The sequence below is a fragment of the Drosophila hydei genome, unplaced genomic scaffold (assembly GCF_003285905.1).
Source record: "Drosophila hydei strain 15085-1641.00,03,60 unplaced genomic scaffold, DhydRS2 tig00008124-arrow-arrow-pilon, whole genome shotgun sequence".
In the NCBI taxonomy this organism is placed as follows: domain Eukaryota; kingdom Metazoa; phylum Arthropoda; class Insecta; order Diptera; family Drosophilidae; genus Drosophila; species Drosophila hydei.
Window position 1 is genome coordinate 1,646,616 of NW_022045834.1, and position 12,675 is coordinate 1,659,290.

The window sequence follows — 12,675 nt, forward strand, 5'->3', positions numbered from 1 at the left end:
AGGTCACAGTTTGGCTCGTATCTCAAAGCGTTCGTTCGTTGGGCATTTTTCAAAAGGCTTTTTATCAATCCAGAAAAAGGGGTTGGAGAGTTTATATGGGTGTATGTTTGAGCTTATAAATGCCTGAAAACAGTTAGATTACAGATACAGCTGCGATTTATTAAATCTAATTATAGCAATCATTTTTGTCAGATTTTAATTTTTTTTAACAAAATGTTAGTGTTAGAGCTCATTAATAGTTTATTATTTCAGCATGATTAAATTTTAATTTGAAGTAAATTTTTATATTAATATTTGGAATTTTATTGTTTTTTGTTTGCTTGACTTAATTTAATTTAATTGTAGTTTTTTATTTATTTTATTTTAATTTTTTGTTGGTTTTTCATTTATTTTATTTTTTTTAATGAATTCATTTTTTTAAGCATTTATATATATTGATAGATCTATATTGAAATATTACAAATAATATATTATATTTTAATTAATTTTTATCTATATAGATAAATTAGTTGAAATGTAATTATAATTAAAATTTCTTTGTCATAAAAAAGTATATTAATATCTGTGAAATGTATTTTATTTAATGTTTTTTAATACAATAGCTTTTTTGTAGAATATTCCATCATTGATTACAACAATTTACATTTAAATTATTCTATTTTAAATTATTATATATATTATATATATTTTCTTGTATGTATGAAATCTCTTCAGAAGTCCTTAATAAAATAATTTATATATTATAATTTTATATATATATAATTTTTTATTATACTTTTTAATAGTGCACTAAAAGTCTCGTTGATTAATATTTTATATGCTCAACAACATTTTCATAGCATACTTTTGCGCTGTTTGTTAAATTGTTGGTATTATTTGTGCAGTATTTTTTCCGGCCCAATTTTAGGCATATTTTCGTTGAAGCTAATCACGCATTGATATAATTTATTAATAACATATACTTATCTTTGAGTTTTTACTGCTCAACCGAGAGTTGAGCGCAAATTCATAATTAAAACGATTGTCTAATCATTTGGGACACAATGTGCTCTCACTCTCGCTCGCTCTCTCGGCAGTAAGTTGGCGAAGACCGTGAGATGGCTCAACACTTTGCTAGTTAAACTGTCTGTTCACATACAGAGCCACCCACGCCCCCTGCTATGCCCAACCGCTATTCCTATCCCTAGAACGTTACGTGTCTGTGCATTGAGCAGCAGATGTCACATGGGGTTGCTAAAAGTTTTCGCCGTTCGCAACTTGGATAATTTAACAGTTAAGCAGCGGGACGAGCACGCTGTGTTAGTGTATCTCTGTATGTGTGTAAAGGATGTACCTTTCGTTCTACGTGAGATAATGCAAATTTATGGCTGGCAATTAGCGGGTCGTGAATCGCAACCAAAGCCAAGGCAATAACTCAAGCGTACGAACTTCGGCTAGGCCCAAAGTTTTTACCCTAATTGCAGTTGGCGAAATCTCGTACAGGCACAGCGGGTAGCTTGTTCCCTTTGTGAATGGCTAAACCAAAATTCAGTTAGCGAGTGCGCTGAACATTAATTAACACGCGACGCATATGTGTGCATAAAGGAACCAAATGAAGTTACAGCTACAAATGCAGAGCGGCGGCAAGAGCTGGCTGCAAAGCAAAGCCAAGCAAAACAAAGCTTGTGCCTGAACACGTATCCAGCGAACACACTTTTTACGCGCACCCAACATATGTAGCTGTAGCTGTATCTCTAGCTGGGAATGTATCGGTATCTGCAACTGAAAATGTATCCCTTGCTATACAGTCAGCGAAAAAGTCGAACAGTTTGCTTGAAATATAATAAATTTGACAACTAAAAAATATTTTAAAATATCAAAGAAAGTAATTTGAATTTTTAGGTATTTTAAATATAATTTTCGCTGAGTGTATATTTATATAAATTATGAATACAGATTTTCTGAAATATGCACTCTCATAATTTTCATAATTCATAATATTCATAACTTTATATGTAATATTTTATTATTACTTAGGCATATTTATATCTCTCTAAAATACAATATGATTATATATTTCTCTGAGTGTATCTCTAAAAATATTTAAAAAAATGACTAACATTTTCAAGATTTTTTACATTCTTGTAAATTGTGTAACATTTTCCAGTTGAGCTAGAAGTTGACTTAGTTTGTCTCTTTTTAAAACAACTATTTCCTTGTATATTTTTCTCAGTGTATACACATATATCTGAGTCTGTTTCTGCTCGCTACAAGAGCGCAAAGCATCAGTTGCAATCTGACTTCAATTCAATTATTTTAGATTAGAATGTGACTGTGTCACAAGCACACACAACAGACACAGACACACACAAGCACACACGCGCCCACATACACAGTTTTGTTTCTCTATGTCAGCTGTCATTCAAGCGTTCATATGTTCATTTTGTTTGGCTCGCAGGAGCGACATGCTGGATTGGAAGACAGAAAGCAGGATACGTGCTCCGTGACGCCAGCTTTTGCATTGACAGTTGCGTCGTTGTTGTTGCTCTGGTCTGTGTATATGTAGCTCACTATGTGTTCTGCAAAGAAAAGAAACCCAAAGGCAAAAAAAAATAAAATCTGACATCTGTGACGTCAGAACTATTGTATTTTTGGCTTGACCGCAACTAACTGTCAAGCTAAATATAAAAATCTTAAGCTAGATATTTGCCTTGCTCGAAGTCTTATTTCCCCTAAGTCCATACAAAGTATGATTGCTTTAAGCCCTATTTTAAATTCTTGCTAATTGATGGTATTATTAACATTTATCTCATGATTTTCTCACACTATTGAAGCAACATGTTCCAAGGAAACTACCTGCTCTGCCTGTTCTGACCTTCTTATGGAATATATTTGCTTTAACAGGTAGATGTCACGGCTCTAGGTAGATAGGCAGCCAAGCCGTAAGACTAAAGTGCATTTTTATGTAAGAGTTCAGAGTGAAGCTAGTTTCTTTCAGACTAAAAACCTTCGGAATCTATGAGTCAAGTCACATTGTCGTATTTCCTTTTGATAAGAGTAGGAAAAATGATATCATTTCCGAAAACCTTCTATATATTTGTATATAAATCTAGGCAATGACAAATCTGCGAGGCAATTCATTTGGTTCCGCTCGAACGCCTCTTTGTGATTCATAAACAAATGTATCTCTTGTACTGAGTGGCAATTGCAGCTATTTTCCAGCCTATCGGCATCGTTTTATGCGGGCGACTTAAGCGAGTGATTAAGCGGGTATTATGATAAAGTCAGACACATCGAATCAACTGACAACGAGCACCAGCATCCACATAGCAGCAACAGCTGACTGCACATTGCCAGCATCTCAAACAACACTAGACAACAGCATTTTTGAAACACTTGTAGGTAATAAATAATACTAAATGTTTAATTATTTTGTTAAATAATCATATAATAATATACGAATTTAAGTTAAAGAAATATTATTTATGCAAATTAAAAATTAAAAAATATAAAAAAGAAAATATTAAAATATAATATATATATATATATAATCTAAAATACTATATTTAAAATATCAATCAATCGCGATCAGTCGTTCGACCTGTAAAGACGTGAATTCGAACAGCCTTCGCTTAAGCTCTACTGCTGCAGAGTTCTAAAAATAGAACTTTGCGGTGCATTCTTCAACGCAACAGCAACAAAAACCGCACACGCAGCGTTTTCTTATCGCTTGCTTCCGCGTAACTCAATTGCTTTAATTGCAATTTACGAAATTTCGTCGCTTGGCGCGAGTGCGCCTGCACTCAAAAGCACAATCCGCGATGACATCTAATGTCAATGACCGCGCTACAGCTGTAAAGGTAAATGCAGAAATGCAAGCCCAGCTTAACGTTGTGATGGCAAATAGGCAAGCCTCCATCATGCCAATAAACTCAAAAATAGATATCGCCTCCGTGCAAGGCATCACTAACAACAAAAACACGAAACGTAAACAGCCAAATTCACCAAAAACCATCAAGAAAAGGCTCATCTTCGACGAACCAAGCACCAGCAATGCAGCATTAATATCAGAAAATCGATTTTCACTGCTCGTAGAAGAAGATGAAGACTACAGCGAATCACCTGTAGCTCCAGAAGCCCCAGTATTGACCGACCAGCAAACTACACCGAAACCTCGTCCGCCCCCCATATGGTGTCCAAACATCAAGTCTGTGGCCCTACTTCAACAGATAATAGATAAAGTAATTGATGCTAAATCATACGTAATTAAGCCAAAGAAGAATAACATAGGTGTATTAACCCAATGCAGTGAGGACTATCGCAGAGTTATAGACCACTTTACTAAGCTGGAATTGGAGTTCCACTGCTACCAGCTTAAGGAGGACAAACCATATAGAGTCGTGTTCAAAGGGCTTCACTCCAGCACTGATACAACACTAATTAAAAAGGAATTGGAAACCAAAGGCCACACAATTACAAATGTGCACAACCCACTGAGCCGTATGGACAAAACACCGCTAAATATATTTTTTGTTGACGTGGCTCAGGCCCCCAACAACAAAGAAATTTTGGACATTCGAGTTGTCTGCAGGCAACGCTGCACAGTGGAACTGCCAAGAAGATACAACGACCTGACACAATGCCATCGCTGTCAAGAATTTGGACACACACAACGCTACTGCCACAAAGCTCCCAGGTGTGTGCGTTGCGCCGGGAAACACGCATCCAAAGACTGCACCCGCGAAAAGGACCAGGCACCAACTTGTGTGCACTGTGAGTTACAGCACCCAGCCAACTATAAGGGCTGCCAAGTATACAAGCGGTTGCGCAAATTGCAATCCCCAGCACAAAAAAGGAGTCCCACACAAACACCGTCTACGGGTCCGAGTACTGCTTCCGAAATTACAAGGCCCCGGAGCATTACCCAAGCCACGAGCTTTGCAACGCCTATTAGTGGTGTTTCTTACGCACAGGCCGCTAGAGGTGGACCGTCAAATAAGAATACCACAAGTGACACTTTGTTCACTGAAATGCTTCAGCAACAACAACGTCAGTTTGACGCAATTAATGCCGAGCTCAAAGCGATGCGAGAAGTACAATCCCAACAAGCAACCATGCTAAACAGTTTAATGGCCATCATAACCAAGCTTGCCTACAAATAATGGCTTTACGTGTGGGTATCTGGAACGCCAATGGCCTGAGAAACAAGACTCAGGAACTGGCTGCGTTTCTCTCACAAGAAAACATAGATATAATGTTAATAACAGAAACTCATGAGTGCCCCACTACACAAATTTTCGGATACGAACACTATCAGGCTCATGGTGAAGGAGCAAACTGCTTTGGTGGATCCTCAATCCTCATACGAGCAACAATACCGCATACACCTTTACTGTCAATTTGCAACGCAACAATGCAGGTCTCAGCCATCACCCTGCCTACGTCTATTGGAGCGATCGAAGTTGCGTCAATTTATCTTCCGCCAAACACTGGTCTGTGTGATCATCACATGGAACAGGTTCTAGGCCAAAGGTTGAATAAGACCCTCATCGGCGGCGACTGGAATGGATGGCACCCATTTTGGGGAAGCAATAGTGCGAATCGTCGCGGAGAAGTCATATTTGAGGCGATTCAAAACTTACAATTCAGCATATTGGCGACTGGAGCCCCCACCCGTTACCCAATTAATGGACACAGGCCCTCGGCAATCGACTTCGCTGTCTACAAAGGCATCTGTGACCGGCAATTGACCATTGAAGAATCCTTGGACCTATCCTCTGACCACCTGCCACTAATAGTCACAATCCACGCGCAGCCACAGCCCTTGCCCATTAGGAAACAACTACTGCCAGCAGGATCAGATTTAGGAGTCTTTAGGCGCGAGCTCCATTACTCTTTGCACATAGAAATGGAACTTAACACTCCTGAAGACGTGGACTACGCAGCAAACAAACTGCAGGAAGAAATAGTCAAAGCTGCGCACCAAGCCGCCCCACCATCTTGCCAAACAAGACAACAGTCTCCGTACAACATCCCCCTCACCTTGGAGGCCCAACACCTACTAATACACAAAAGATGGGCCAGGAGACGCTGGTTAAGATTACGCACGCCTGATGCCAAATCCACGTACAACGAAGCCACGAGGCATCTTAAAGCTGCTCTCGCCCTGCTTCAAAAGAGGTGTATCAGCGATGCGCTGGTACGAGCTGAATCGCCCACTGACGCAGAGTTTCAATTATGGAAATTTACAAGAAAGCTCAAACGGCAGCCAATACGTCGACATCCCATTCGGAGCATTTCTGGTTCCTGGCACATTGGTGACGAAGCTCAAGCTGAGGCTTTTGCAAACCACCTTCAAGACCAATTCACGCCGGTGATTACCGCAGAGGCCTCAGAAATCGAAGCAACAGAAGACATCGTTCTCTCGCCCCTCCCAGCTGAAGACCAGATAACTGGATGTACAAAAGAAGAGGTTCTTGAACACATCAGAAGAGTGAAGGCAAAAAAATCCCCTGGATATGATCTAATAAACGGCAGAGTCCTTAGAGCACTGCCTGACTCCACCATAGACTACATAACTATGGTGTACAACGCCATGCTCCGCATCCGGCACTTTCCAGCCTGCTGGAAGCGCGCCGTGATTGTGATGATTCCTAAGCCTGGCAAACCCGTGGGAGAAATTGAGTCGTACAGACCAATTAGCCTGTTGCCAGTACTCTCCAAAATATTCGAAAGAATATTTCTGGAACGAGTACTGACACATCTGGGACGCCAGGAGGCCATTCCAAACCATCAGTTTGGCTTCAGGAGACAGCATGGAACACCGGAACAGGTTCACAGAGTTGTGCACCATATCCTTGGAGCCTTTGAAGAAAAGATGTACTGCTCTGCCGTCTTTTTAGACATCAAACAGGCGTTTGATCGAGTTTGGCACCTGGGACTGCTGCAGAAAGTGAGGACCACCCTTCCAGCCCCATTTTTCGCGTTGCTATCCTCATACCTTATTGGAAGAACCTTCCAAGTGTCAAGGGGGCAAGCAGTATCCTTGACTAGACCAATTATGGCTGGAGTACCACAGGGTAGTGTTCTAGGCCCAACACTTTATACTTTATTCACAGGAGATATGCCAACTCCCGAGCCAAATATAGGAAGTACAGATGCAGTACTCATAGCGACCTATGCAGATGACACCGCCATCTTATCACGTCACGTATCTGCGCAAGAAGCTTCAGACTCACTACAAAAATATCTGGACTCTTTCGGACGCTGGGCAAAACGGTGGTGTATCACCATTAATGCACAAAAGTCTGTACATACTACCTTCGCCACTAGAAGAGGAGATTGCCCAAGCGTTGCATTGGGGCCCACTATTCCCAAAGCCTCAAAAGTAAAGTACCTTGGTATCACTCTTGACAGAAGGCTGACTTTTAAAGCGCACATAAGTCAAGTAACCTCAAAATGCAAAAGCAAGCTAAAAACCCTCGACTGGATGCTGAGAGCTTCAAGCAAGTTGTCTTACAGCAGCAAGGCCGCCATCTACAAGGCAATAGTTGTCCCAACCTTCGTATATGGTATCTCTCTATGGGGCTCCTCGGCGAAGACTACAAGGAACAAAATTCAGACCCTGCAGAATAAAGCACTACGCAGATGGACTGGAGCCAGCTGGTTTGTAAGAAACTCAGTCTTACATAGGGATTTAGCAATTCCCACAGTTGCTGAACTCATTGGGCGACACAGTTCAAGATACGCGGACAGACTTGCAGCGCATCCTAACCATCTCGCAAGCAACCTGGCTATAAACAACAATAGGCGAAGACTGAAGAGATTGCATCCTCTAGACAATATTAGAACTAATTAAGATAGTAGCTACAAGTGCAGAATAATTGGCATATCTGCCCTCCCATTAGTTAAGGTTTAGAGCTAAATGCGCTATAGAGTCTAAGACAATAAGCTGCAACAAAATAAAGAAAAAAAAAAAAAAAAAAAAAAAAAAAAAAAAAAAAAATATTTAAAATATGTATACTATATAATAATCTACTTAAAATATAAATTTTAAATAAATATAATAATAAATAAAAAAATATATTCAAATAAAAAATACAAAATTAGAGATTTAAATAAATATTTATTAAAAGACATTTACTTCACATTTAATTTTCATTATTATTTTATTTAAGTGAAATAAGTTCACACTCTTGTTGTCTAGTGTAATTTACGATATGCATTCTACATCGGGCTGCTCTGTCCTGTCTTGGCTTGTCGCTCTATCGATGCATTGCAACCCTCCGCTCCGACTTATCAGAGAGACGCTTCGTCAGATAGAGAGAGAGAGAGAATGATGTGTGTGGAACAGGAATAGAGCAAGGGTCGAAAATTATCTAGCGGATGTTTTTGTTATTATTATACTCGATTTTCGGATTCTCGAGCTCTCCAGCTAAGCATCGTTTGGCCCTTGGAAATCAGTGCTGAATTGAGACTCAACACGATCGGTTGATAGAATGAGAAACTCTTGTGTAGCTCTCTGCCTGTGGCTCTGCGTGCTAGGCACAAGTCTGGCTGTAAGGGAAAACTATTGCGAACGGAATGTGACAACGAAGACTTTGATGCCGGTCACTAAGCAACGGACTGTGATCAAACAGCCTCCCAAGTGGAAGTTGTGGAAGAAGGCGGAGAAGATTACCGAATTCTACAATACGCACGAGGAGCAGATTAGCTACAAGCTCGTTTCGGAATGTTGCCCGGGCTATTTGCAGGTGGAGTCCGAACTGTGTGAGCCCGTGTGTGAGCGTGGCTGCCCCGCTTTTGCAAGCTGTGTAGCTCCACAGCGCTGTCAATGCACCACCGGCTATATCTCGGCCGTTGCACATCGCGATGGCAGCCACTACTGTGAACCCATCTGCGAGCGCAGCTGTCCAACGGGCTCACATTGTGTGGCTCCAAATACATGCGAGTGTAAGCCAGGCCATCAGCCTTTGCCGCCCACCGGAGATGGAGTTAGTGCGCCCTGTGCACCTGTTTGCCAGGTGGGCGATGGCTGTGCCAATGGCCAGTGCGTCGATGTGGAAGTCTGTGCGTGTAATCGTGGCTATTTCTGGAATGCCGAGAGCAGCAGCTGCCAGCCGCGCAACAACGAGATGATGATGTTGACCAGCGATGATGTCACCGAGCTGGAGGAGCACCTAAACAAATCACCATCCACCCCATCGGCCTTCATTGCCGCCGACTGTGAAGTGGGCTTCATACTCTATGCGGGCGAATGTCGCGCCGAGTTCTTTGAGAGCAGCGATGGCAAAGCAAAGGAAAGCCATTGTACTCCAACGAGCTGTGGGCAACATCAGACCTGTAATGCTGAGGGCAAGTGTGCCTGCAATGCGGGCTATGTGGAGGAGGAGCGAGAGGATGTGAATGCAAAACTCTCGTGTCGTCGTGGCCTGCTGGAGCAACTGTTGAGCATCGATCAGGCTGCCGATGATGACAATGAATTAAACACTCTAACTATACCCATTGTGGGCGTGGCATCGGGTGCACTGTTAGTGATTGTGATTGTGGGCCTGGTCACTAAAGTGAGTCGGCGACGCAAGCATGAACCGAACGAATCACTGCCCGAGGAGCCGGTGCTACAGTGTGAATATACGCAGAAGTCATACGATGTGGATGAGTGGGTGCCATAGAAAGAGGAAGAGAAGCCCAAGGAGCCGAAGGAGCAGATGCAGCCGCTAGAGGGCATTGGCTGTGTGTGTTGAACTTTTAAATAGTTATCGCTTAAGTTTATGTCATAAATAAATGTTTTAGATTGTTTTTTAGAGCAAAATTTTCTTCTACATTTGATCGAAGAACGAATTGTTAGAATTTGAATTTAATTCCCACAGAATTTCGTTTGGGCTGCTCCGAAAGCAGACTAAAGAAAGAAAGAAAGGGAATTATTGAATGAATAGAGATCAAAGTCAATTTTATGGAAAAGGGCAAACCGAACACATGGGAGAATAGGGAAAGGCTCACATAGAGCTATTCTATTCTTTGAGAGTGACTGGTAAAGAGGGAATCATACAGAGAGAGACAAACAAAGAGAGGGCGAGACTGGGACTGAGCGAGGCCATATGTAAACAAGCTCTACATACCTCTTCAAAGGCCCACGTTGGTCTCATCCACAATTCCTCACTCAACTAAGGATCGTTCTCATGCTAAGCAGGTAGTTTTATATATTATATTTAGCTATTTTTAACAATTTTATAGCTAAAAGCAAGCTGCATTGGTCGAATTGCGAGCCAGTTTTTGGCTCTTTATGACATTGTAGTATGGTTAGGTACTCAAAAGAAACAATGCATATAAAATTAATGTTAATTTGTAGACCAAATTATGAGACTTAACCAGGGAATACGGCATATAAATATCCCAAACAAAACAAATTGATTTATTTTTCATAATATTAAATGTCGTAGCAGGCTCCATTGCACTCTTATTTTAACTATAAAAACTCATCATTATTAATAACAATTGTTTATCAAATCTCACATTTCTCTCATTATTCAATTGTATAAGCTGCATATCTTAAAGGAAAACTGATTCATGATTTTGCTGCACTTTGACTTTTGCTCTTCGACTTTCTTGCACACACACACTCTCTCTTGTTGTCATTGCTCTCAGATATAAATGTTTACTCAAGGACAAGTTGATAAGCGACATAAATTAAAGAGATTTATCAGCGGACATACAAAGACAATAACAATTCTTTTCTTCTTTTTACCAAGAGTAATTAAAATAAAATAAGAGTTTTATCAGCAGCTCAGCCAGCTGACAGCAGAATATTAATTGTCATATATAGTCGAAGATAAATGATCTGCCAGCTTGCTGCTAGACACCGATTTTATTCTAGCAGAATTTTAAATTTGATTTAGAAACTATTTTAGAGGTTTTGGAACTTGTCAGACTATGAGACTGTTGTATAATATAATGGATATTAGTTCATGAACAAAAAGCTAAAAATAAATATAAGAAACATATATTTAAAATGTGCTTAAAAATGTTTGAAAGATGTATTAAATTATTAAAGGAAATATATAAACTAATTAAATTATTTAAAAAAATAAGTATAAAAAAGTATAAAACAAAATGAAAGAATAAAAAATATTTTAAAATAAAATACAAATTTTGAAAAATATTTTAAAAATGAAAAATACTAAAAATATGAAAAATATTTAATTAAAATTTTAATTTTAAAAAATTTGTTTAGTTCAGACCAAGTTTTTCCATATTTCATTCTCCATCATTCTCTTCTCTTATCAAGTTATATATGCTTTTATCTTTAATCAATTTCAATTTCAAGATCTTTCTAGCGAAATCAAGAATTTGTTGCATTTTTTCTGATTTTGACACGAATTGCATTTAACTGCCTTGCAGCACTTTCTTTTTAAGTTTACCTTAGTTTATTTTTAGCATTTCGAATTGAAACAATTTGTCAACATTTAAATGAGACACATAATAATATGCTACATCATATCAAATGAACATATGTAACCGCAAATATCGTGCATTTATCGCTCGAAACGGGCCAAGCGAATTGGTTCCCCAAGCAGTCATATATGCACTCATCTGCCGATTACGGGCACATATATATATAAATAAAAAATTCATAAAAAAGAAAAGAAAAAAATTGAAAATGGCTAAAAATACGCACGCACACACAGAGGCCTGCTGTCACTCTCACTAATGTAGCTGAGAGTTTTTTCTTCTTTTTTGTAGTCATCGCTTTAATATCCATAGCAATTTTTTATCAGCTTCAGATATACATACATGCAAGCCATATGCGTTTGCGTGTGTGTGTGCGTATCTGTATCTGCAGTTGTATTCGTATCAGTAGCCTGTGTATCTGTAGCTGTGACAGCAGCACACAGATCTTTTAGCCATAATCGCTGCACATTTATATATTTTTCGCACTAACCCACACACATAAACAAAGATACGCACACACTGGCTGAAGCTTTAAGGTGCGCAATAGACAGTGAGTGCGAGAGCAAAGCGCGTGAGATGAGAGCGAATGCGTGAGAGTGCGTGAGAGCGCGTAAACTTTGGCAGGCAAAATCTTGAGCAGAAAAAAAAAACTGAAAACACACAAAAAAAAGACAACCAACAAGCAATTTCTGACAGCAGCAGCAGCAGCCAGTCAAGCAACTACCCTAACCTAACCTTAGCCCTCAGTTCCCTCTCCCGCATGCCCATATTTCCTTTGGCGTTGGCGTTGGCTCTTGCAGCAGCAACAAGGATACTTAAAGCTTCTTTAATTTTTATGTTGATTTTTTTTTATTTTTTTTGTTTTCTCTTCTTTTTGTCGGCGCACGTTGAGTGCGTCTGTGCCCCACTGTGCGAGTGTGTTTGTGTGTGTCTCAACCATTCTCTTTGATTGCTTTTGTGCGTGTGTATTTGTATTGGTAACCTTTGCTGGCTGTGCCAACATTTTTGCGTGGGACGTTGCCCAAGGACATGGACTCGTTTGCCTCGTTTGCCATTTGCTTTACTATTCCTGCTGCTGCTACTGCTGCTGCTACCGCTGCTTCTACTTAGTCTAACTGCTCTCTTATATGTACATGTCTATGTATATATATTTCTCTCTTTTTTTATTTTCGTTGCATACCTACTTTCTTATTTATTTATTATTTGTTGTTTGCAACATTTATTTTTGGCCAAGCACTAAAAACGTGG

General features: G+C 39.7%; 1 protein-coding gene across 1 annotated transcript; it reads left to right on the forward strand.

Annotated features, from left to right (window-relative positions):
- The first annotated feature begins 8,456 nt into the window (after window positions 1–8,456).
- Window positions 8,457–9,721, forward strand: LOC111600382 (von Willebrand factor D and EGF domain-containing protein). The gene has a single exon (XM_030225192.1). It carries the CDS (start codon window positions 8,478–8,480, stop codon window positions 9,648–9,650), a length of 1,173 nt encoding a protein of 390 aa, XP_030081052.1. The 5' UTR covers window positions 8,457–8,477; the 3' UTR covers window positions 9,651–9,721.
- The last annotated feature ends 2,954 nt before the right edge of the window (window positions 9,722–12,675 follow it).